The 21079-nt window shown below is 50.6% G+C and overlaps 2 protein-coding genes across 2 annotated transcripts in view; one reads left to right on the forward strand and one right to left on the reverse strand.

The window, feature by feature from the left end:
* CHST12 (carbohydrate sulfotransferase 12) overlaps positions 1-21079 on the reverse strand; it is a 71371-nt gene that overhangs the window by 16185 nt on the left and 34107 nt on the right. The gene's annotated exons all lie outside the window — the stretch shown is intronic.
* On the forward strand, positions 11770-13289 carry LOC143166616 (galanin receptor type 1-like). Its single transcript, XM_076351143.1, has one exon. It carries the CDS (start codon positions 11770-11772, stop codon positions 13096-13098), a length of 1329 nt encoding a protein of 442 aa, XP_076207258.1. The 3' UTR covers positions 13099-13289.

The following is a 21079-nucleotide window of genomic DNA, read 5'->3' on the forward strand; positions in this document are numbered from 1 at the left end:
CTTCAGTAAAACAGGCACAAACACAGACAAAATCAGGCCCGCTGGGATCTCTGTGTCATACATCTGATAATGCTGAACTGCATTTGAAAGAAATTTTTCTTTTTATTTGTGCTTCTTTGGGGGTTGATAGAGACAGATCATTTTGCATGGAGGAAAAGTGATGAAATGATTTATAAGGGTAATACTTTGTACTTATACGGCCGCAAACTCCGTCAATAGCCACTGCTGCAAAAACACCACTGTTTCATTGTTCTCCAGAAGCGAGCACAAAGGACCACAGACAAACAGGGCAAAAATATTTCAAGTACAAATAAATAAAGAGATGCCACAAAAAATCAGGCAGCGGCAGAGATTATGCCCTGACTCCTGAACACATTCCCCCCAGCTTCTGCCAGCGGCTGATCTCACTCCATTACCATCTGCACCGAGAGAGTCCAATCTCTCCTGACACATCCACAGCATTGCTGCTGGCTTCAGGATTTTATCTGCTGCCTCCTCCAGCCAAAACACTCCCAAGGGTGAAGGGGTCTTCAGAGCAAGAGAGGTCTGGGGAGCTACAGAGTATCTCTGGGAGAAAAACTCCAGGGCCAGCTGTTTATAGCTGTTTTGCACAGTTTTATTGGGAATGAGAGATGCCCTCCAAGTCTGTGACCCTCATCTGCCCCTTAAGGAGAAACTCTGGAGGAAAATGAAGCCCCACAATTATGATGGTCAATTAAACTCTCAGGAGCTCAGAAGAGGGGTTGGCACATCAGACTTGCACAGAGGCATTGCGTGCTGGTATTGAGGTGATCAAAGGGAACAAACCAATCCTTCGTCCAAATTTTAACCTGCTTTCCTATTCATGACCTGGGGTTTGAAACTGGGGAGGGAACTGATAGAGACGAGCTCCTGCCCAGGGGTATACTTTGGAGAGCTGGAGGCCTTTTGAAGGGGAAGGAGCAGAGGCAGCTGGGGGTACAGGTCTGGGTGGGACCAGCATTTCACAGCCCAAACTAAAGGTCAAGCTCAATATTTTTGCTGGGGCCAAGCGCAGCACAGGAGCCGGGCTGAAATGTTTCCAGAGAGAGCAACTACTGCGGGACGGGATCGGGACTATCCTAGGCAGGATCTGCTTATAAAGCAGCAGCTGCTGCCCTTAAAGCCTACACGAACTGGGGAGTGACACCTGAGAGAGAGATGTCCCTCAGGAGGCAAAGCCAGGAGAGGTGGCGACCTCCCACGTGGGCTCTCCCTTTCTCACTGATTCTCCTCATTTGGGTTGGATCTGCAAAGTTCAGTGAAATGCTCTGGCTTGTCCCCAGATCAATGAGGGGAAAATCAGGCTCTTAATCCTTTGTTCTTGAGCTGTGCCAGGACTCCCAGGGCCAGGGTCCCCTCTGGCAGTGTCACAGCACTGCAGATCTCCTGCGGAGCATCTGCCGATGCACGATCAGGGAGCGCTCCTTGGTGTTGCTGACACTGCTAGCAGTCATCGCGTACCCCAGCAGCAAGCATCAGCAATTTCCTCACAGGCTGGTGAGCAAACAGCTCCCACGTCAGCGACAGTCATGTCTCATCAGCAGAGCAGCAGCCTGGAGACATCGGATTAAGTGACACTGTCTCTGCCAGCCTTAGCAAGGGACACTTGAATATTAGACACCGGGTCCTGCATTGAGATAGAAAAGGTGGCATGAGAAAGGGCAAGGACTCATTGCCGATGCAGTGGGAAAGACATCTAGGAAAGCACAAAAAAAAGGAGAAAGTCATGCAGGCTGCATCTGCCTCATACTCCCATTCTGACTCGATGTCTTATTTTTTTTTACATGACCATCCCTCCACAAAAAAAAAAAAAAAAAAAAAACCCAAAAACCTTTGATGCTGGAGGTTTAGCTACTTTCTCATAGCTAGAGGGCAGCTCTGGTGAAGAAAGGCAGGAGGAGGGCATTTGTTAACCATTTAACTAACAATTCCCATTTCAATGCCCCCATGAACATCTGATGGACAACAGCTGCGCTGCTGCAGAGCTACTCACCTCTCCACTGATCCTAAGCAACTGCGTTGTGGTAAAGCTCAGCGATCCTGGACCCATGTCTATGGCATCTCTAATTTCCCACATCCTCCAAGGCCTCGGTTTTCCCGACACGTTGCCACAGAAAGAGCTGCTAGAAGTGCAGACCTTACTAGCAATGACTTTCTTCCTTACATCTCCGAGTCCTTATCTAAGAGGCTGCTTATTCAACAATATGGACTATCAAACTCCTTAAATGCTCAGGAGTCACAGGTGTTTGCTGGCAGGACTGAGGAACATAAAGGGCAAATATTCAGCCCTTTTCTGAAGAGTATGAGAAAAAAAAACAAGAGGAAAGGAGGAGTAACTCTCAGTTCTGGCTGGGAAGAGGCATTTCTGAGGCACCAGGCAGCCCCAGGTTGCAGCTAGAAAGGGGTCTCTGCTGGAAAGCAGAGGGATGTTTCCTTTATTGCATTTAAAGAGAGCTTTATAAAGCCATTTTAACTCACAGCATCTCCATCCAGAGCCAGCTCAGACAAGAAAATACACCTGCCAGCCCTGATCTTGCATGCATGGTGGCAGGTACCAGCTGCAGACATTAAATGCAGGCTGGAGAGGGATTATTTTCTGAAAGAAAGGATCTGCTCTAGAGGTTGAAGGATTGGAAGCTGATGGTATTGCTTTATTTGGCAGCTGTGTTATTGTATATCACTGCTGCCTAAGGAAAGGGTGACAGAAATTAGCCTGATGCCCAAATTTGCTGGCCCTCCAGTTCTGCAGTCTGTTCAAGACCCTCTTGCCAAAGCTAGACGCAATTTATCGTGTTATTCCTTCAAGCTATATGAACATAGCTAGCCAAATCTCTGACTTTACCAGAGCACAAGACAACAGCCTGTGGAGATCAGGTTGCTTTCTCTGCACCACCACACCATTGTAAGGCTGTCTGGGTCTTATAAAGCACTTCAAAACCATAGGGATCCAAGTAAACTATAAAGAGAAGGAAGTATAACACCCTTGTGCAGGTGAGGAAACCAAGGCACATGGAGGAAAGAAGCAGAGCAGAAAAGGAAGGAGGGAACCAGGTGTTTTTGCCTCCAGCCTAGTGCTCTCACCCTGCAGCTCATGGCCTGGCCATGTAGCCTGTGGGTAGGTTTGGCTGGGACTTTTCATGATCTAGTAGATGTTGCCCTGCGCCTTAATGAGCTACCAGGCTCCATGCTGAACCCCTCTACAGCCTGCAGCACAGCCCAGGTCGCAGAGACAAGCCAGCCCCTCATCTTAAATGAGAGACCAGGGCTGCTGAGCAGCTCATTAGCCCAAGGAGTTTTCCATCCATCTGTACACAGATATCATTGCTGTGGTCTCAGCTACTAATCAGCATTTTTCTAGCGTGTTTCATGCTCCAGCCCAAACAGCAACCAAAGAGCCACCAATATCCCTTCATTTTCTTCCCCTTCCTTGATACATCACCTGTCCAAAGAAAGGCTTAGCAATTGCTGTGTTATTTATCGCACAAAAGCTTGCTGGTTTCAAAAATTGGGAGTAAAACTGAGATGCAGCTATTTCACCTTCTGACCTCCACCTTTGCGCTAAACTCCAGCTATTGTCAGCTTTCATTTCTTGAAGTTGCTCTGTGCTGTGAACACACACTGGAAGCAGAAAGACAGACGTGGTCAGTGGTGATGAGAGGGCAGTGATTGTACTTCCAGTAAATTGCCCGAGTCTTTCCAGATGAGTCACTGCACAGAGAGAGGCGACGCATTATTACTAGAGAGAAGTTTGCAGCTGATCCTGACAGAGTTTAACAACCTCTCAGAGCCTCTGCCTGTCTGATTTTCTACGACTAGTTTTGGAGATTCCTTCTAAAAACGTGCCCAAAATAAGTAACATCTCACAGAATGAGTTTTTTTTCCCCTTATCTTGTCAAAACACTAGAGCAGGCTGCTGGAGAGCATTCAGACCCAGGATCACATCTCTCCCTGCCTCCCAGCTGATCCCCTCTTGAAACCACAGAGCAGAAATCCTAAGGATTTCCTGATTAGAAGTACAAAATATAGGAAAGCTTATTTTTAAACACATAATACTTGATCACCAAGCCCTCGTTGCAAATGTGCTCAAGTTCTAATTCTTATTGCAACCTGATCCCAGGCGTATCCGTTTTGTGACAGCTACCCACAAAGCATCACCTAGGCTGAAAGTAAATCATCTTTCTCAGAAAGACAAACTGCCTTCTATTGTATTCTCTAAAAGCTTTATCTCCTCCTTGACACTAGCAGATCTGGGCCCTGAGAGCGCTTTTCTCAGAGCCTTTCCTTCCTGCCTCCCTGAATTTCCCCTCTGCAAGCCTCTGCAGCTGGGAAGAGCCAAACAGTGGCAAATTTAAAGCCTTTGTCAGAGACTTCCCCCAGATGGCAATCAGCTGATGGAACTGAGAAAGCTTTGTCATCTAAAAAGCCCTTTATTAGCCTGTTGCACCTGGGTATAGAGCACCAGGGAAGCAATATTGTTATGCAAATCTGGCAGCGTTCAGGTAGAAGGATAGAGGACTGACTGCCTTAGCAGCTCCTGCTCTTAATACTGTTTTATCTGCTTCCCTTCTCAGTGGTATCAGTGGCAAACTGCTTAGACCACTAGAGTTATAACAGCATGAAATGGAGCCCCACAAACCTGATCAGAACACCAGGTTTCCTCAATTACCAAATCTGCTTGATTTGGGCTTTGCTTTCAGTCTGGTTCTAATTATTTCTCCCCAGGGTTGATGGTGCCTGTATTGATCAAGAGGGTGAGACTACCACACAAAACATGGACACGGAGAAAAGCCCACCATTGCTTCAACCGATCCTGGGTCACAGCTCAGGGGAGAAAAGGGCTGGGTGCAGGCGGTGTTAGATGGTTACTTTGCGTGTCAGCTGCCACCCCTGCTAAGTCCTGGCTTCTCTTAACCTCTCAAAGACTTGACTTGGTGCTCAGTATCACTTCAAAACCTTGTGCATAAATTTGGGCAATTAATTAGGGATCCATAGCAGTGATTTCTCCTTAAAAAAACCCACTTTTTTGTGCAGTGCATCTCCATTTAGTGACTCTCCTTTTAATGAGATGGGGTCAAATTCACTTGGTGTGGTCCTGTGTTCAAGCAGGGTCCCTGCAGGAGCACGTTCAGCCCTGTGTTCCCCAGCCTGCTACTTGCCTGCGCTTCTGCACAAACCAAAAGCAAAGACTGATTTTTCAATCACAGTAATGGCAGACTGATGTTTCATTGTTCTTGAGCGAGTGAACATCGTATCAGACAAATTCTTCTGTATTAAATTATCTTTTTATTTCAGCCACTACATTTCTGGAGCACTCAATCTAAGAGGCTTCCAATAAAAAGGACAGAAGATAAAGAATTTGGCACGTATCTGTTTATGAAAACAGACATCAGTGAATATTCTCAGGCATAAAAATGCACACATTCTCCATTTAAAATCCTCCACAGGACATTTGAAATAGTTTAAATGTTTCATTCTTTGATTGAGAGGGAAGAACAGCAGGAGAAAAAAGGTCTTCACTCTCATAAAAGTAATTACAAACAACAAACATCAATTCCCAGATGTTTTTTATTTATTTATTTTGTGATTTTATTTTCAAAGAATCTGAAGTGCACTTGGCATCTTCCGTGTATTGTCTTTGACTGTGTGCAGCGTTGGCCTCTTATCTCCTCCTAGATTCACAGCCCCATCAATGTGCTGACATCTGCGAACAGCATGCCTGAGCTATGCCGAGGACCTGAACCACGCTGCCAGAAATAGCTCATGTCCCCTCCACAACGGCGGTGCTGGAGCAGCGGTGGCACGGGGACAGAGCAGCCACCAGCAGAGGGAGTGGCAAAGCAGGCTCAGAGGTCCCCCAAACCGATGGCACCCAGCATTTGGGGAGTTTTGTTGCTGGGTTAAAGATTGGTAAGAAAATGTCCCAGAGAAGGATGGACACCTTTTTTTATCCAGTAGAGGTTAGCAAACTGATGCTGTTACTCTCTCCTGATGATAAGAGAGACCCAGAGAGACAGGTTTCAATATTACTCCTGTTTATATCAAGCACTAGAAATGCTCACACAGACCCTCCTGGGTTGCAGCAGCAGCAGGGTCATAGAATCATAGAATCATTGAAGTTGGAAAAGACCCCTAAGATCATCAAGTCCAACCATCGACCCAACACCACCACCCACTAAACCATGTCCCTAAGTGCCTCATCTACTCGTCTTTTAAATACCTCCAGGGATGGGGACTCAACCACTTCCCTGGGCAGCCTGTTCCAATGTTTCACCACTCTTTCAGTAAAGAAATTTTTCCTTACATCCAATCTAAACCTCCCCTGGTGCAACTTGAGGCCATTTCCTCTCGTCCTATCGCTTGTTACTTGGGAGAAGAGACCGACCCCCACCTCGCTACAACCTCCTTTCAGGTAGTTCTAGAGAGCGATGAGGTCTCCCCTCAGCCTCCTTTTCTCCATGCTAAACAACCCCAGTTCCCTCAGCCGCTCCTCATCAGACTTGTTCTCCAGACCCCTCACCAGTCTCGTTGCCCTTCTCTGGACACGCTCCAGCACCTCAATGTCCTTCTTGTAGTGAGGGGCCCAAAACTGAACACAGTATTCGAGGTGCGGCCTCGCCAGTGCCGAGTACAGGGGCACGATCACTTCCCTACTGCTGCTGGCCACACTATTTCTGATACAGGCCAGGATGCCATTGGCCTTCTTGGCCGCCTGGGCACACTGCCGGCTCATGTTCAGCCGGCTGTCGACCAACACCCCCAGGTCCTTTTCCGCCAGGCAGCTTTCCAGCCACTCTTCCCCAAGCCTGTAGCGCTGCATGGGGTCATTGTGATCTAAGTGCAGGACCCGGCACTTGTCCTTGTTGAACCTCATACAGTTGGTCTGGGCCCATCGATCCAGCCTGTCCAGGTCCCTCTGCAGAGCCTTCCTACCCTTGAGTAGATCAACGCTCCCGCCCAACTTGGTGTCGTCTGCAAACTTACCGAGGGTGCACTCGATCCCCTCATCATCTTTATCATTGATAAAGATATTGAACAAGACCGGCCCCAGTACTGAGCCCTGGGGAACACCGCTCGTGACCGGCCGCCAACTGGATGTAACTCCATTCACCACAACTCTCTGGGCCCGGCCGTCCAGCCAGTTTTTGACCCAGCGCAGAGTACACCTGTCTAAGCTGTGAGCCGCCAGCTTCTCTAGGAGAATGCTGTGGGAGACAGGTCCCTGGGAGGGAGAAGGAGTGTGCGCAGCACAGGGGCGGATGCAAGGGCTTGAGGAGCCTCCCTTACCCCAAGGTCCTCCTGCTTCCATGCCATCAATCAAAAAATGTGAGGGGCAGAAGGGGAAAGTGGCAATGAAGGTGGATTTTATCCAGTGCTTTTCAAGGGCAGTCCAACCAGCACCTCCCAGCAAAACCAGTGGGAAACGATTTCGCCGGTGCCAGTGTTTCCCCCTCACATTGAGCTGGGATGTGCTCCCAGCCCACCAAACACAAGCAGCACCCGGATGGTCCATCCTGGTAGCACCAATCCAGCCCCTGCTTATCTGAGACAAGCCCTAATTTTGTTTCATCTCTGTGAAGTGAGCAGACCCCATCCCACCTATCTGCTGGGCAAGCACAGTGGGGGAAAAGCAGCTACGTCCTCAAAATAGGCCTTCAGGTCAAACTGTGGCAGCTGAGACACATCAGGCATGTTGGGATATGCACAGGAGGACAGCTAAGAAAGCAAAGTGCCCTTTGGTTGGGTGCCAGCCAGCACACAGGGGGTCAAGGATGCAGCTCCATTGGGACCATGCAGGAGTGCGTGTTCCCCGTGGGGAGGCACTGGCAGGGAGTCTGTCTGAGTACTGCCCCCCGTGTTCTCAGCAGGGAGAAAAGTTTATGTGGGGAGAGCACACGAGCTGCTCTAAGTAGATGCACAGCCAGAGGAATTGCTCCACCTTCACACTCTCAAGGAGCTGGCCCATCTGGTCACCAACATAAGCTGGAAAAGCCTCAGGGTTTCCTGAACTTACACCGGTTCTTGGGCCTGGGACAGTCAGAACATCACTGCGGCTGTGTGACTCCCAGCTCATGCTGCAGCGGAAGCGGGGAGGTTGTGCTGAGACAGCTGTGCTAAATTTACCCTGCCCTGGGACTCTGATGTGCAGCGGGCAGAGCAGGTTTGGGCAGCTGTAGCAGGCTTGGGAGCTGTTGTGAGTTTTTCTGAGATTCTGGCAAAGCCCCAAAGTGGCTGACTCACTCCTCCTCTCAGGTCAGTTCTTCACAGCTGTAACTCTGGTGAGACCAGTGGGTTATTTCTGATGTACATTGCTGTACGATCACAGTCCAGTCCATTACCCTTGCTGGTGAAGGATGGCTCCTGTCTCCAGTGGGCTTTATTTAGCTTCCACTCCAAAGGTGTTCCATAAAAGAGGAACCAATGTGAAAAGGGTACGGCATTTCTTTTTGTTGGAGATTCCCCATCTTGAGTTATCTCGCAACTTTGGACTTGTTAGAATCAATGAACTCATTATAATCAATGCCCCTGTCCTCTCTATTGGCTGTACACAGCATATAGATTTGTCATTTGTTGTTAGAGGTGACTTGGCATTTGTGAGTTGTGTCAATGGATGCAAAAGCAGATTCATTCTAATTATATTGAACCACTGATCAACTTAGAAGTCTAGTTTAGTATTTTAAGCCCTAAAGGTTCCTTAGCAGTAAATCGTGCAGGTTACAAATAAAGTGCATGGGGGAGTAAAAAAGAAGTTAACTGTATTTATTAGCTTGAACATTTGGAAGGTAATTACCTGGACAAAATACATTCAAAGAGCCCTGGCACATTTCTTCACTCTCTTCTCTTGTATTCTGTTAATATCCTACTAAAACTGTTGACTTAAACACCTCCATTCTGTTGTTTTCTGTGCGTAATGACAGGTCTGCTTTAGGGAGGCTGGGCAGTGGCTGGCAAGGGCTTGGGTGCATGGAGATTTCCAATTGCTAGCTTCGACCCTGGCCTGTGTAGTTGCCTGTTTGCGACAGATCTCTTTGCTTGTGGAGCAGCTGTGAAATTGCAGCAGATTTTAGGTATCCATGAGAGTATCCGTGCATTTCACTGCGTCGAATAATGTGTACCTTGTGCTCTGGGCAACACACTATAATTAGTTTGTAGAAGTTGTTTGTCTCTGAAGATCTATAAATACACATATATAAAACTATAAGGGAATAAGCAGTCACATGCTTAAAGCAAATGCATTCTAATGCAGAAGAGCTTTATACGCTGATCACATTCCCACCCACCCCCAAATGTGGTTCCACTGCTGATCTTTCTTTCACTTCACGTAAGGCTGACCAAAAATATTTACTTTCTTCTTTCATATAACTAGACTAAAATGGATGGAGAATTTCCCGCTGAAATCAAGGGCATTCACCAATCAGTGACAAACAGCCTCCACATGGGAGGTTTGTTACCTTGCTCTCTCTCAGAGAAGGCAAAGAAAGAAAATAAAAAATAAACACCTCAGGCAGAGGTATCTTGTCAAACATTTTCCCCTGTGATTCATTGGCATCATCTGAGTACCTCCAGTCAAAAGCTTCATTTTACAAACCAACCTTGTTCCCCAACCAAGCCCTTCAACTTTTTCAGGTGACATTTTTCCCATGACCCATTCTTCCCATTCCTTCAGTTTAAGAGAAAAGGCAAAAAGCTGTGTTTCTTTCTGGAGTGCTCCTTGCTCGAGTGGGTTCCCACCAATACATGCTGTGATGTTAACCACTGGCGTACCAGCCTCTGCTGGAAGGCACAGAAGGAGGGTGGATTTGATGTTAGAGTAGAAGCACTGAAGTGCCCGGGTACCTCCCTGCCTTGCTGCAGCTGAGCCCAGGGAACCCGCAGGAGAGGAGAGGAGAACATCAGAAAGAGTCGGGCGAAGCGCATGCACGTCCCTGCCTGTCTGGTGTCCGCCCGGTCCCTGCCCGGTCCTGCCCTGCCCGCTCCCTGCCCAGCCCATGGCCGGTCCCTGCCTGGCCCTGCCCGGCCCTGCCCGCTCCCTGCCCGCTCCCTGCCCGGCCCACGCGGAGCTGTCCCTTCAGCACCACGGCCGGGGCGGCCGGGCGCTTGGAGCCCGGCGGGAGGGGCGGCTGGCACGGCCCGGCACGGCTCGGCTCAGCCTAGCACGGCCCGGCCCAGCCTAGCACGGCCCGGCCCGGCACGGCTCGGCTCAGCCTAGCACGGCTCGGCTCGGCACGGTTCGGCTCAGCCTAGCACGGCCCGGCACGGCACGGCTCGGCTCAGCCTAGCACGGCCCGGCACGGCACGGCTCGGCTCACCCTAGCACGGCCCGGCCCGGGCAGGGACCGGACCCAGCCAGCGCTCCCGGCGGAGGGGAGGGAGGCTCCTCTGCGGGGCAGGGCAAGAGGGGGGGCGTATGGGTGTGCAAAGTGTGTGTGTGCGTGTGTGTGTGTGTGTGTGTGTACAGGGTGCGCGTGTGCGGGTGCAAAGGTTGAGCCGTACCTGCGTGTGCAAGGAGGGTGTGAGCGGGAGGGGTCGGGGGTTGCAAAGCGGGTGCGAACATGCAGAGGTGTGGGAGGGGTGCGGAGGGTGCGGGGGGGGTGGGTGCGCAGAGGGAGGGTGGTGCATGCATGCGCAGGGTGCCTGTGCATGTGCAGAGGTGGGGTGTGCGAGGGAGGGAGGGGTGTGCAGGGCACCTGTAGAAAGGTGCGTGAAGCCAAGTGCTTGCGAGGGGAGTCTGCCCAGAGTGTGTGTGTGTGTGTGTGTGCGCGTGGGTGCGTGTAGGGGTGTCTATAAACGTGCGTGTGTGCTGGGGAGGGTGTAGGGAGGAGGGGGGGGCTCTGTCGGGGGTCCGCACGCAGGGCTGCGGGCAGCTACGCAGGAGTGCGTGTGTGTTCGGGGGGTTGTAGGACAGGGCTGTGAAGAAGGCTGTGCGTGTGTGCAGGACCGTGTGCCGGTGCAGCGCCGTGTCAGTGTCTACGTGTGTGCGCGCCGCGGTGTGTGCGGGGCGCGGGGGCCGTGCGGGTGGCAGCCGCGCGCAGGGTGGGCGCCGGGCTCGCGGTGCCGTGGGTGCGTGGGTGCGAGCGTGTGCGTGTGCCAGCGGGTCCTGCGCTGCCGGCACACGGCAGAGCCGCCGGCGGAGCCGCCCGCGGGAGGAGCCCGGCCCGGCGCTGCCCGCCCTCCGCCCGGTGAGTGCCGCCGCACCGCGCCGCGGGACCGGGGAAGAACCGAGGAACCGGGGACCGGGGAACCGGGGGGGGGGGGGGGGGGGCGGAACCGGGGTTCTGGGGGCAGCCCGGGACCGGGGTCCGGCAGCGCGGCCGCCGGGCACGCAACTTTCCCGGGAGGGAGGGGAGTCGCGGCGGGCCGCGGCCGGGGCCGCTCTCCCAGGGGTGCAGGGGGGACCGTGGCCCCTTTCCCCCTTCCCCGCCCGGAGGCGCCGTCTCCCCGCTGCCGGGCACGGAGCTCCCCGCCGGCTGCGCCGCCCCTGCCCGGGCCGGTGCCCGCGGAGCCGCGCCGCGCTGCCCAGCCCGCCCTCCCCAGCGCTCACGGCCGCCTCTCAACTAAGTTGCCGAGAAGCCATTTCTGACCCGGCACCATCCCCGAGAAGGGAAAACATTGCCAGAAGCCCGCTCTCATCCCTTCTCTCTGCACCCTCTTTTGCAGGCGTGGCTGGTACCAGCTAAACATGCCAGGAGCGCTCGGGGCAGCGCGGCAGGCTCTGCCCCGTTAACCCGGGGTGCCCGAGAGGGCTCAACCATGAATTCTTCCTCCCCCGCCCCCGGGGCCCCCCCCGGCCCGCTGCAGCTCTGGCAGGAGGAGAACCAGACCCAAGGCGGGCTCTGGAACGGGAGCCAGGAACTGGGCTGGGAAGAGCTGGAGAAGATGCTCTTCGTCTTTGCAAAGGAGCCCGTCACCATCAGCCTCACGGTGATGTACCTGGTGTCCTTTGTGGTGGGCTTCGTGGGCAACATCATGTCCATCAGGGTGCTCACTCGGAAGCGCCGGAGTCGGGTGTCCAGCCTGAGCGCCACCCGCAGCCTCCTCATCAACCTGGCGGTGTGCGACCTCATGGTGGTGTGCGTCTGCATGCCCATCACCGTGGGCAACCTCATCTACAAAGCCTGGGTGTACGGGGACTTCCTCTGCCGGGCGGTGCCCTTCATCCAGGCTGTCTCTGTCTCTGCCAGCGTCCTCAGCCTGACCGTCATCAGCGTGAACCGGTACTACAGCGTGCACAATCCACTCAACGCCCGGTCTTTCTTCACCCAGAAGAGGATCCTCAGCACCATCCTGGTGGTGTGGTTGTTGTCCTCAGGGATATGCATGCCCCTCATCTTCATGAACAAACGGGATGAGATTGGGGTGGTGGAGGGCTTGCCTCTGGTGTTTTCCATCTGCAGGGAGATTTGGCCTCAGGAGAGGCTCAAGCAAGCCTACAACTTTCTGCTCTTCTGTGCCCTCTACTGCCTGCCGGTCCTGTTCAACATGGTCATCTGCTTCCTCACGGTGCGCCGGCTGTGGAGCCGCAGCAGCCAGCTGAAGGAGAGCACTGCTCTGAACGGATCTCTGCCAGCCTCTAGGCTGAAGATCCGGAAGAAGGTAGCGCAGATGGTGGTGGCCCTGGTCCTGCTGTTCGCAATCTCCTGGCTGCCCGTCTACCTGATGGACATCTGGATTGATTTCAACATCCCCAAATCTTTGCAGGATGTGACTCCTTCTCCTTGGATCCTGCAGCTCAGACCTTTTGCCCAGTGGCTTGGCCTCACCAATTCCAGCCTCAACCCTATATGCTATTGCTTTGTTGGGAACCTCTACAGATCAGCCAAGGAAATGAAGAGCAAATACCACCAAAGAATGGTATCTCTCTTTAACTTCTCTCTGTCCGAAGGAACAACCCGTTCCTCGGTCCCAGAGGTGCTCTCTTACCAGAGTTCAATGGAGCCTGCAAGGAAAGGACCCCCTGCCACCCCCACCACGGGCAGGAGGTGTCAGGGAGGACATGGCCATAAGAACAAGCGTGGACACTTGAACTCCTGCCAGCATCCACCTCTGACCACTGTCTCCAGTGAGAACACTTCCTTGTAATTCTGCTCAGGAAGTGCACTTCATACCCTCATCTGAATTAAATGACTCTTCAGAGGTCTTTCTGAACCAGATATTTCAATGATGGAAAAAACCTTTCTTCTAATCACTCCCACCACCAGTTCAAAGATACTGAGACAGGGAAAGAAGCAAATAATAAGAGAAAAAGATGATGTATTTTAACTCAGATCAAGTTTTAAGACAAATGATTTTTACGGGGGACAACTACATCAGTAGCCTGTTGCCCAGTCAACAGTCACATAATTAGATAGATCAACTTCCTGACGAGTGAGCTCTCCCCGCAGCTCCATCTCTGGATGCAGAGATGCTGTTTGGATACAGCAACAATTTGACTGCTTGCTGCTGCTCACCCTGTGCTGATAAAGAGCAGCGATAAGAGGCACTCTCTGCTCCAAATCCATCAGTTGTAGCTGCAAGCAGTGAAGAAATGCTAGAAACAGCATCATAAAAAGTAATAGTAGTGGAGAATTTCACACACTTCACCACTTGAGATTTCATTGTCTGATCGTATTGTTTCACTCCTCCATGCAAATAAATTCTCCTGATGTGAAGAGACAGTGCCAGAAGTACTAAAGCAACCACCACCACTCCACACTGGGGAATTCAGAAGGGATAATGTGGCCTTGGAGGTCATTTAGGAAATGCAATAGGAAAATATTCTTGGGCATCGGCTATCTTTCTTACAGCTATGTTCCAGTGGGTGGAGTGGAAAGAACCGGACATCTATTAACATGATTTGCACTTGAAAAACCAGATCTTGTTCAGCTGTGTCTGTACCAAACAAAGTCAATGGCATGTGAAAATAAAAACGGAAAGGGGTTTATAGCTAATAAAATCAGAATCAACTAATGCAATGCTATTTGTCTGGAAAGGAGGAATTGAAGTGCTTGCTTTTCCTGAGGATCAGAAGTAGGTTAAAACCTATTTCTTCCATCATCTCCTTTAAAGGAGGCTTTGATAAATACATTGTATATTTTTATTAAGTTAGCATTGAAAGGCCCCACTAATGCTTGAGAATTCTATGGTGCTGAGCACTGGATCTGTATTCATAAGGAAAGGAAACCTTTCTCCCAAAGAGCTCAAAATGAAAATACATCAGACCAGGCAACAGGTGGGAGGAAAAAAAAATACAACAAGGACCCAAAAGGCTGGAATGAAACTAGAGATCAGCCCCTTCCCAGTGCCTGCCCAATGCTACGTGTGAGGGGATGCACACCGCCTCCTGATGCCAGAAGAGCCCGTGCCCCAGCTACTTGTGTACCTGTGCCCAGTGCAGCAGGGCTCTCCTCTTTGAAAGCCCCAGAACAAACACAGGAGCCTTCCTGGGAGAGGATTTTGCATTTAATGGAACTGAGACTTTTGATGACTGGGGGCTTTTTTTAATTACTGAACAAGGGAATGATGTTCCGGGAAATCTAAGTTTCCAATAATATCCTCCTGCCTTCTAGGGAGCCTTTTGCTCACAAAAAAATAGAGACAAAAAAATAGCCATTCAACCCAACAGGATTCTCACCTTTGTAATGATCGCACAATAACGTTTTATGTTACTAATGATCTGCCCGGAAAACAAAAGATTCCTCCTTAACAGGCAGTGCCATCCGCAATTTGTATTCTCTTTTTGTGTGAATGAGAAAGAAATTACAACTACCCAGATTTACTCTGGGTGAGAAATGGCTTTTATGTGTGCTGGGAGATGAGAACATCTGCATTTTTGCAGGTGATATAGGAGTGTACTGCTTGATCTTTTAGTAGCTGTGGAGAAAAGCCTGTGAAGATTTTATTTCCTCTTTCAAGGCATATTTTTAGGGCTGGCAGAATGCACCAGGCTGAGGAGCATTAAAAGCTTGCACCGAATCCCCACTGACTCCAGGTCCTGGAAACAGATGTCCTCCACCCCCAGACCAGATGTGACACAATACTGAAACTTCCCTACGTTGTCCTAACCAATGTATTTAATCCTGCCCTGAATAAACTGCAAAGAAAGAACCATGGAGATGCCAGACCAGCTTGTCCCACATGGTGGCCCAGCTCTGAAAATGGCCAGGAACAAATGATGCAATCAAAGGTGCAAGAAATCCACATTTTAAAGTATCCCAGAGGAGAATTTTTTTTTTTTTCCCAGCTCATGAGCTGTTGCCTGGGTCCTACCCTGAAAGTCTCCGTACCGTCCACGGCAGCAGAAATACCAGGGACTGTGTGTTCTCCTGAACGTGCCTGTGCCTTCCCGTTCTGATGCACATGCCCATGCCTTTCGCCAGCCCCACAGCGCTCCTGACCTCCAAGATACACTGTGGCATGGGCCACTTCCACTGGCCAACATCATCTCCTCTTCACACTTTTAAATGTATTTTCCAGTTTCATTCAGTGTTCCTGTTTTCCTATAATAAAGTCAAATTGCTCACTTTAACTCCTCTTTGTCTCCCTCGGTCACTCTCTCCCTATCCTCCACGCTCCAACCACTTCTCCACTGTTTCTATAGAGAAACCTCCCCCTGCCTCTCACTGTTATCACTCTCTGCCTGCGAATTCCCCTCACTCTAACGACTCATTCATGTCTTCACTCCTCTGATGAAAAATTCCTTCCTGCCCTGCTGATTTGAATGGCTCCTTTTGTGCTGCAGACCCCTGTTTGCGATGGAGAACGCTGATTTATTTTGCATGGCTTACCCGATGGCTGCCAGGTAGTAATGAATTTTGGTCACTATCACCCAAGGGTAAATGAGAAGCAGTGACGTCAATGTGAAAGCCACACAGCATCCCGTGAGTTGCCCGGGCTCTGGCAGTGATTTTATTAACCTGAACAGGTCTGTGTAACGCAGCAGTGCCTGGGTGACTCACGCTGGCTCCGAGTGAGGTAAAACCTCAGCATTTGGGAAAGTGGCTTTTTTCCCCTCCTACCTGATAAAACATCTCCTTATATTTAGGGCTGAGAAGACATCTGAGGGTCCTTCCCGCCACACAAGCTCCTTGTTTAGGATGCCAGGCACTTCGATAGGCATTCAAGGGACTCCTGGCCCTTCGAGGAATCAGGAGCAGACACAGCTCTGGGTGGTGAACACAGATGGTCTCCTCAAAGGAGCTCAAGCCGAATGTCTCGCGCTTGGTGTGTGGTTGAGGAAATGTGTTTCTCTCTAAATGTGCCCAGGCAGACTGGAAATGTGAATTTTAGATGTCTCGGGGACAATGTTTTCCCACGTCAATGCTGCTAATGCATCTCAGTCCCACTCTTTCCCCCACGGGTCTTTCTTCTCTGCTTTGCCATTTGAATCAATACAGGAATTTTACCACATTACCAAAATAGGATGTTTAAAACAGCTTTACTTGAATCCCTTTGCTGCGGTAAGGACTTACAGAGAGTTGCTGTTTGGTAACTCTCTCGGGGAATATCCCATGATCTGTTCTTGTACTGTCAGTATTGTCTCAAAGATGCTACAGGTTTATTTTCTGCCTGTGAACCACTGGAGAGATGAAAAAAGATACAATCTTTCGTACAAGGTACCACAGAGGTACATACAATCACGACTGATACGTAGCCCTCATATGGAGAATGACGAATTACTGTTTCTTATAAGAAAATACTCAGGGGAAGCCAGTGAAATGATTAGCCAGCATGTGTAAGGGCAAGGCAGCACCTTTACTCACACTGCGACCAGCAGCTGAGCTCACAGTGGTGAGGGCTGAAAGCAATAAAAAGGGTTCAAGAGGAGACTGGACTGTTCACAGCAGAAAGGGCCATCAAGGACTATTAAAAACAATGATGCAACTTTTGGCTTAGAGAGTATTGGGTATATAACCTATAATTTCCACTTTTGCTCCTTCCCAGGACACGTGCTACCGGCCACTGTTGGGAGCAGGATGCTGGGCTGAGCATTGTTTGGTCTATTCGGTACCCTTGTTCTTACATCCCTATGCAAAACCCCCTCCAAATTAGTCTGAGTCCTGTTTTAAAGAGTGGGGGGGAGAGCAGGGGATGATTTCAGACCTGGCATAATTTGATCAACAGTAAGACTTTGCAGGACACAGTCATCTGGAGGTAGGACACGTTAACGCTGACACAGCGCAGGCTGAGAAATGCTCACTCAGTCACTCGCAGAGCGAGAGCTGAGGAGCCCCAGCGGACGGTGCACGGTGCCCACTCCAGCGCAACACAACAGAAATAACAAATCTGTCCCTCTTCTAATATTCATCAGCCCTCTGGGTGGGTCAGCACCTTCATTACAAAAACCGTGAGCATCCCAGAAAGAAGAATGTCCTCCAAAGGGAAACTCCCGCCTGTTGGTATTTTACGTATTAGACATTGATGCTGGGATTCAAACTAGGATGGAAGCCAGCTGGTGAGTTATCTGCAACACCAGCAGCCCCCAGCACGGTTCCCGTGTCTCCTCCCGCACTCCCCCCACCACAGCACATCCCATACATGAACACCTGAGCTCTCCTGACTTGAAATATCTAAATGAACAGGGAGAGCGCAGGAGTTGCCTGGGTTTCCACCGCATTGTGATGCCCTTGTTGTAAAGAACCAGAGAACTATCAGTGCGAATTTTCTAGAAAAAATCAGTGCAGCTCACTTTACCTTTGTGATTATATTCAGCATGAAAATAAATCACCGGAGGCTGCTAGAAGAACAAATAAAAGAGCAGCCATGAGCAGGTACTACCAAAGAGATCGCTGGAGCCCTCCAGGAAAGAGTCAGCCTTCAGGAAAGTATTGCTCGCCTGGCACGTATGGAGATCATATAAGACTTTCCCAAACTTTCTGGGAATGAATGACTACTGCTTAGGTCAGCCCCAGGGGCACAAAAGTTGCAGTAGTTGCTTTCTCTGCCTGCTAAACATCTTTAGGCAAAGTCCCAGGACTCAGAGCTGACACAACTCATCTGTAAAGTCAATGCAGTCTCATGCAACTGCCTACCCTCAAGCTTCCCTGCCAGCCCATGATGGAGGCTCCTGGTTGCCCTGATTTAGGGATTTTTTCACTCTTAGCTTGAATCAACTGGGAAAACCTGGTCTGGGGCAGAGGAGGAGCCACACTAGGATAAGTGCCCGATCTGGAGAGGGAAGGATGCTGCTTTCCACCTTAGAATCATAGAATCATTAAGGTTGGAAAAGACCCCTAAGATCATCAAGTCCAACCATCGACCCAACACCACCATGCGCACTAAACCATGTCCCTAAGTGCCTCATCTACACGTCTTTTAAATACCTCCAGGGATGGGGACTCAACCACTTCCCTGGGCAGCCTGTTCCAATGTTTCACCACTCTTTCAGTAAAGACATTTTTCCTAATATCTAATCTAAACCTCCCCTGGTGCAACTTGAGGCCATTTCCTCTTGTCCCATCACTTGTTACTTGGGAGAAGAGACCGACCCCCACCTCGCTACAACCTCCTTTCAGGTAGTTGTAGAGAGCGATGAGGTCTCCCCTCAGCCTCCTTTTCTCCAGGCTAAACAACCCCAGTTCCCTCAGCCGCTCCTCATCAGACTTGTTCTCCAGACCCCTCACCAGCTTCGTTGCCCTTCTCTGGACACGCTCCAGCACCTCAACGTCCTTCTTGTAGTGAGGGGCCCAAAACTGAACACAGTATTCGAGGTGCGGCCTCACCAGTGCCGAGTACAGGGGCACGATCACTTCCCTACTGCTGCTGGCCACACTATTTCTGATACAGGCCAGGATGCCATTGGCCTTCTTGGCCACCTGGGCACACTGCCGGCTCATGTTCAGCCGGCTGTCAACCAACACCCCCAGGTCCTTTTCCGCCAGGCAGCTTTCCAGCCACTCTTCCCCAAGCCTGTAGCGCTGCATGGGGTCATTGTGATCTAAGTGCAGGACCCGGCACTTGGCCTTGTTGAATCTCATACAGTTGGTCTGGGCCCATCGATCCAGCCTGTCCAGGTCCCTCTGCAGAGCCTTCCTACCCTTGAGCAGATCAACACTCCCGCCCAACTTGGTGTCGTCTGCAAACTTACTGAGGGTGCACTCAATCCCCTCATCCAGATCATCGATAAAGATATTGAACAAGACCGGCCCCAGTACTGAGCCCTGGGGAACACCGCTCGTGACCGGCCACCAACTGGATGTAACTCCATTCACCACAACTCTCTGGGCCCGGCTGTCCAGCCAGTTTTTGACCCAGCGCAGAGTACACCTGTCTAAGCCGTGAGCCGCCAGCTTCTCTAGGAGAATGCTGTGGGAGACAGTGTCAAAGGCCTTGCTGAAGTCCAGGTAGACCACATCCACAGCCTTTCCCTCATCCACTAGGCGGGTCACCTGGTCATAGAAGGAGATCAGGTTGGTCAAGCAGGACCTGCCTCTCATGAACCCGTGCTGGCTAGGCCGGATCCCCTGGTTGTCCCGCACATGCCTTGTGAGCGCCCTCAAGATGAACCGCTCCATAACCTTCCCCGGCACCGAGGTCAGGCTGACAGGCCTGTAGTTCCCCGGATCCTCCTTCTGGCCCTTCTTGTAGATGGGCGTCACATTGGCAAGGTTACCCACTCACTAAAGGTTGTGAGGCAGTCATATAATTTAATTATTTCATTAATACTTTATTAAAATAATAATTTTAAAATATTTCAGCAATAAAGATGGATTCAGCACTTGCAGAAAACATTTCTTCGAGTGAGGAATCTACACCAGAGTCTTCCTGTTTGGTGTCTCTTGCTGATTGCAAGAAATGCCCTGAAGAAATCAGTGCCTGGAGCACACCGGTAAAGAGCTGGCTCAGGACTGCCAGAGCAGGGGCCACTGATTACCTTGTGATTATCCTCACGGCATGGGGAAGGGGAAGTCTCATGGAGCTGCAATGTGACCTTTGATTTTAAATGTTTTCTATGCCCAACCTTTTCCCTCTTACCTCATTGCACCCTGACTAAGACAGCTGGTTTATGTTGCAAACTGGGCGGGAAATTATCTGAGACTTTATATGAAATATTTCTGCACCTGAAAGATCCAGGAATTAACAGCTTGTCCCTGTGTGCCATATCCCTGTCTCTGTGAGTTTTTATGATAACAGACAGATGCTGTGGAGCACAAAATGCTGTGTGCACTATAGGATAAAATCACCAAACTTTAATCATTCCTTAATCAGGCATGCGTTTCCCAGCCGCGGCACTCTGCCAGGCTCTCTGGGTCCAATTTGCAGAGAAGCGAGCAGTCGGCACTGCTGACAGCCAGGCTCTCACTGTCCCTTCTGCCTGTCAGCTTGGTCTTCCCCTGTCCCTGCAGGAGGTGGCTTTTTGGTGCCTGGCCAAGCTGAGTCTCTCAGCTCTGCACCTCCAAACGCCGAAGACCACGTCCTCAGCAGAGCCACCAGGGAGGACTCCCAGGCTGGCTCCCATGCTCCATGAAACAGGCTTGGCCACAGCCTGGGGATCTGTTGCACTTGGCCGGTGCAGGCTGGAGAGATTGAACTATTCTTGTTTCTAATCACCGCAGCAAGGCTGAGCTTGCAGAGACCAACTGCGAGGACCCTCCAACCATGAGCCGGCGATGCTCCAGCATCTCTGGGCAGCTGCACGAGCATGCTGCTACCCCAGGTGCTGCACAGTCTTTGCCTTTCTTCATTTTCCACTTGAGGTGTTTTCAGTCAACCCCCGCTTTCCTCTCCTTAGCCATTCACCACGAGAATCGAGCTGCTGAATTAAAGAGCTGTATGAATGAGTCTTTAGGCAGATGTATCCCATTACCTGGTGCTCACAAGTCATGAGCTGTTATTTCTCAGTGTGAGGAAGGAAAATGTGGCAAAACATTCAGGAAACAAGCTAAAGAATAAAAAGGGAAATAAAAGAAAATCCAGACAGTGAAATAAAACCATCTTAAGGCAATTACCTGGGAAGAAATATAGCTACGAAGGATATTAAAGCTCTCACGCACCTGCTAATCTCTTCTGATAAAGGTCTGACTGGCTAAACTAATAATGCTATTAAATCTACAGTAATTATTACCAGAGGCAGCCCAAGGATCTC

The sequence above is a fragment of the Aptenodytes patagonicus genome, chromosome 13 (genome assembly GCF_965638725.1).
Source record: "Aptenodytes patagonicus chromosome 13, bAptPat1.pri.cur, whole genome shotgun sequence".
NCBI classification, from domain to species: domain Eukaryota; kingdom Metazoa; phylum Chordata; class Aves; order Sphenisciformes; family Spheniscidae; genus Aptenodytes; species Aptenodytes patagonicus.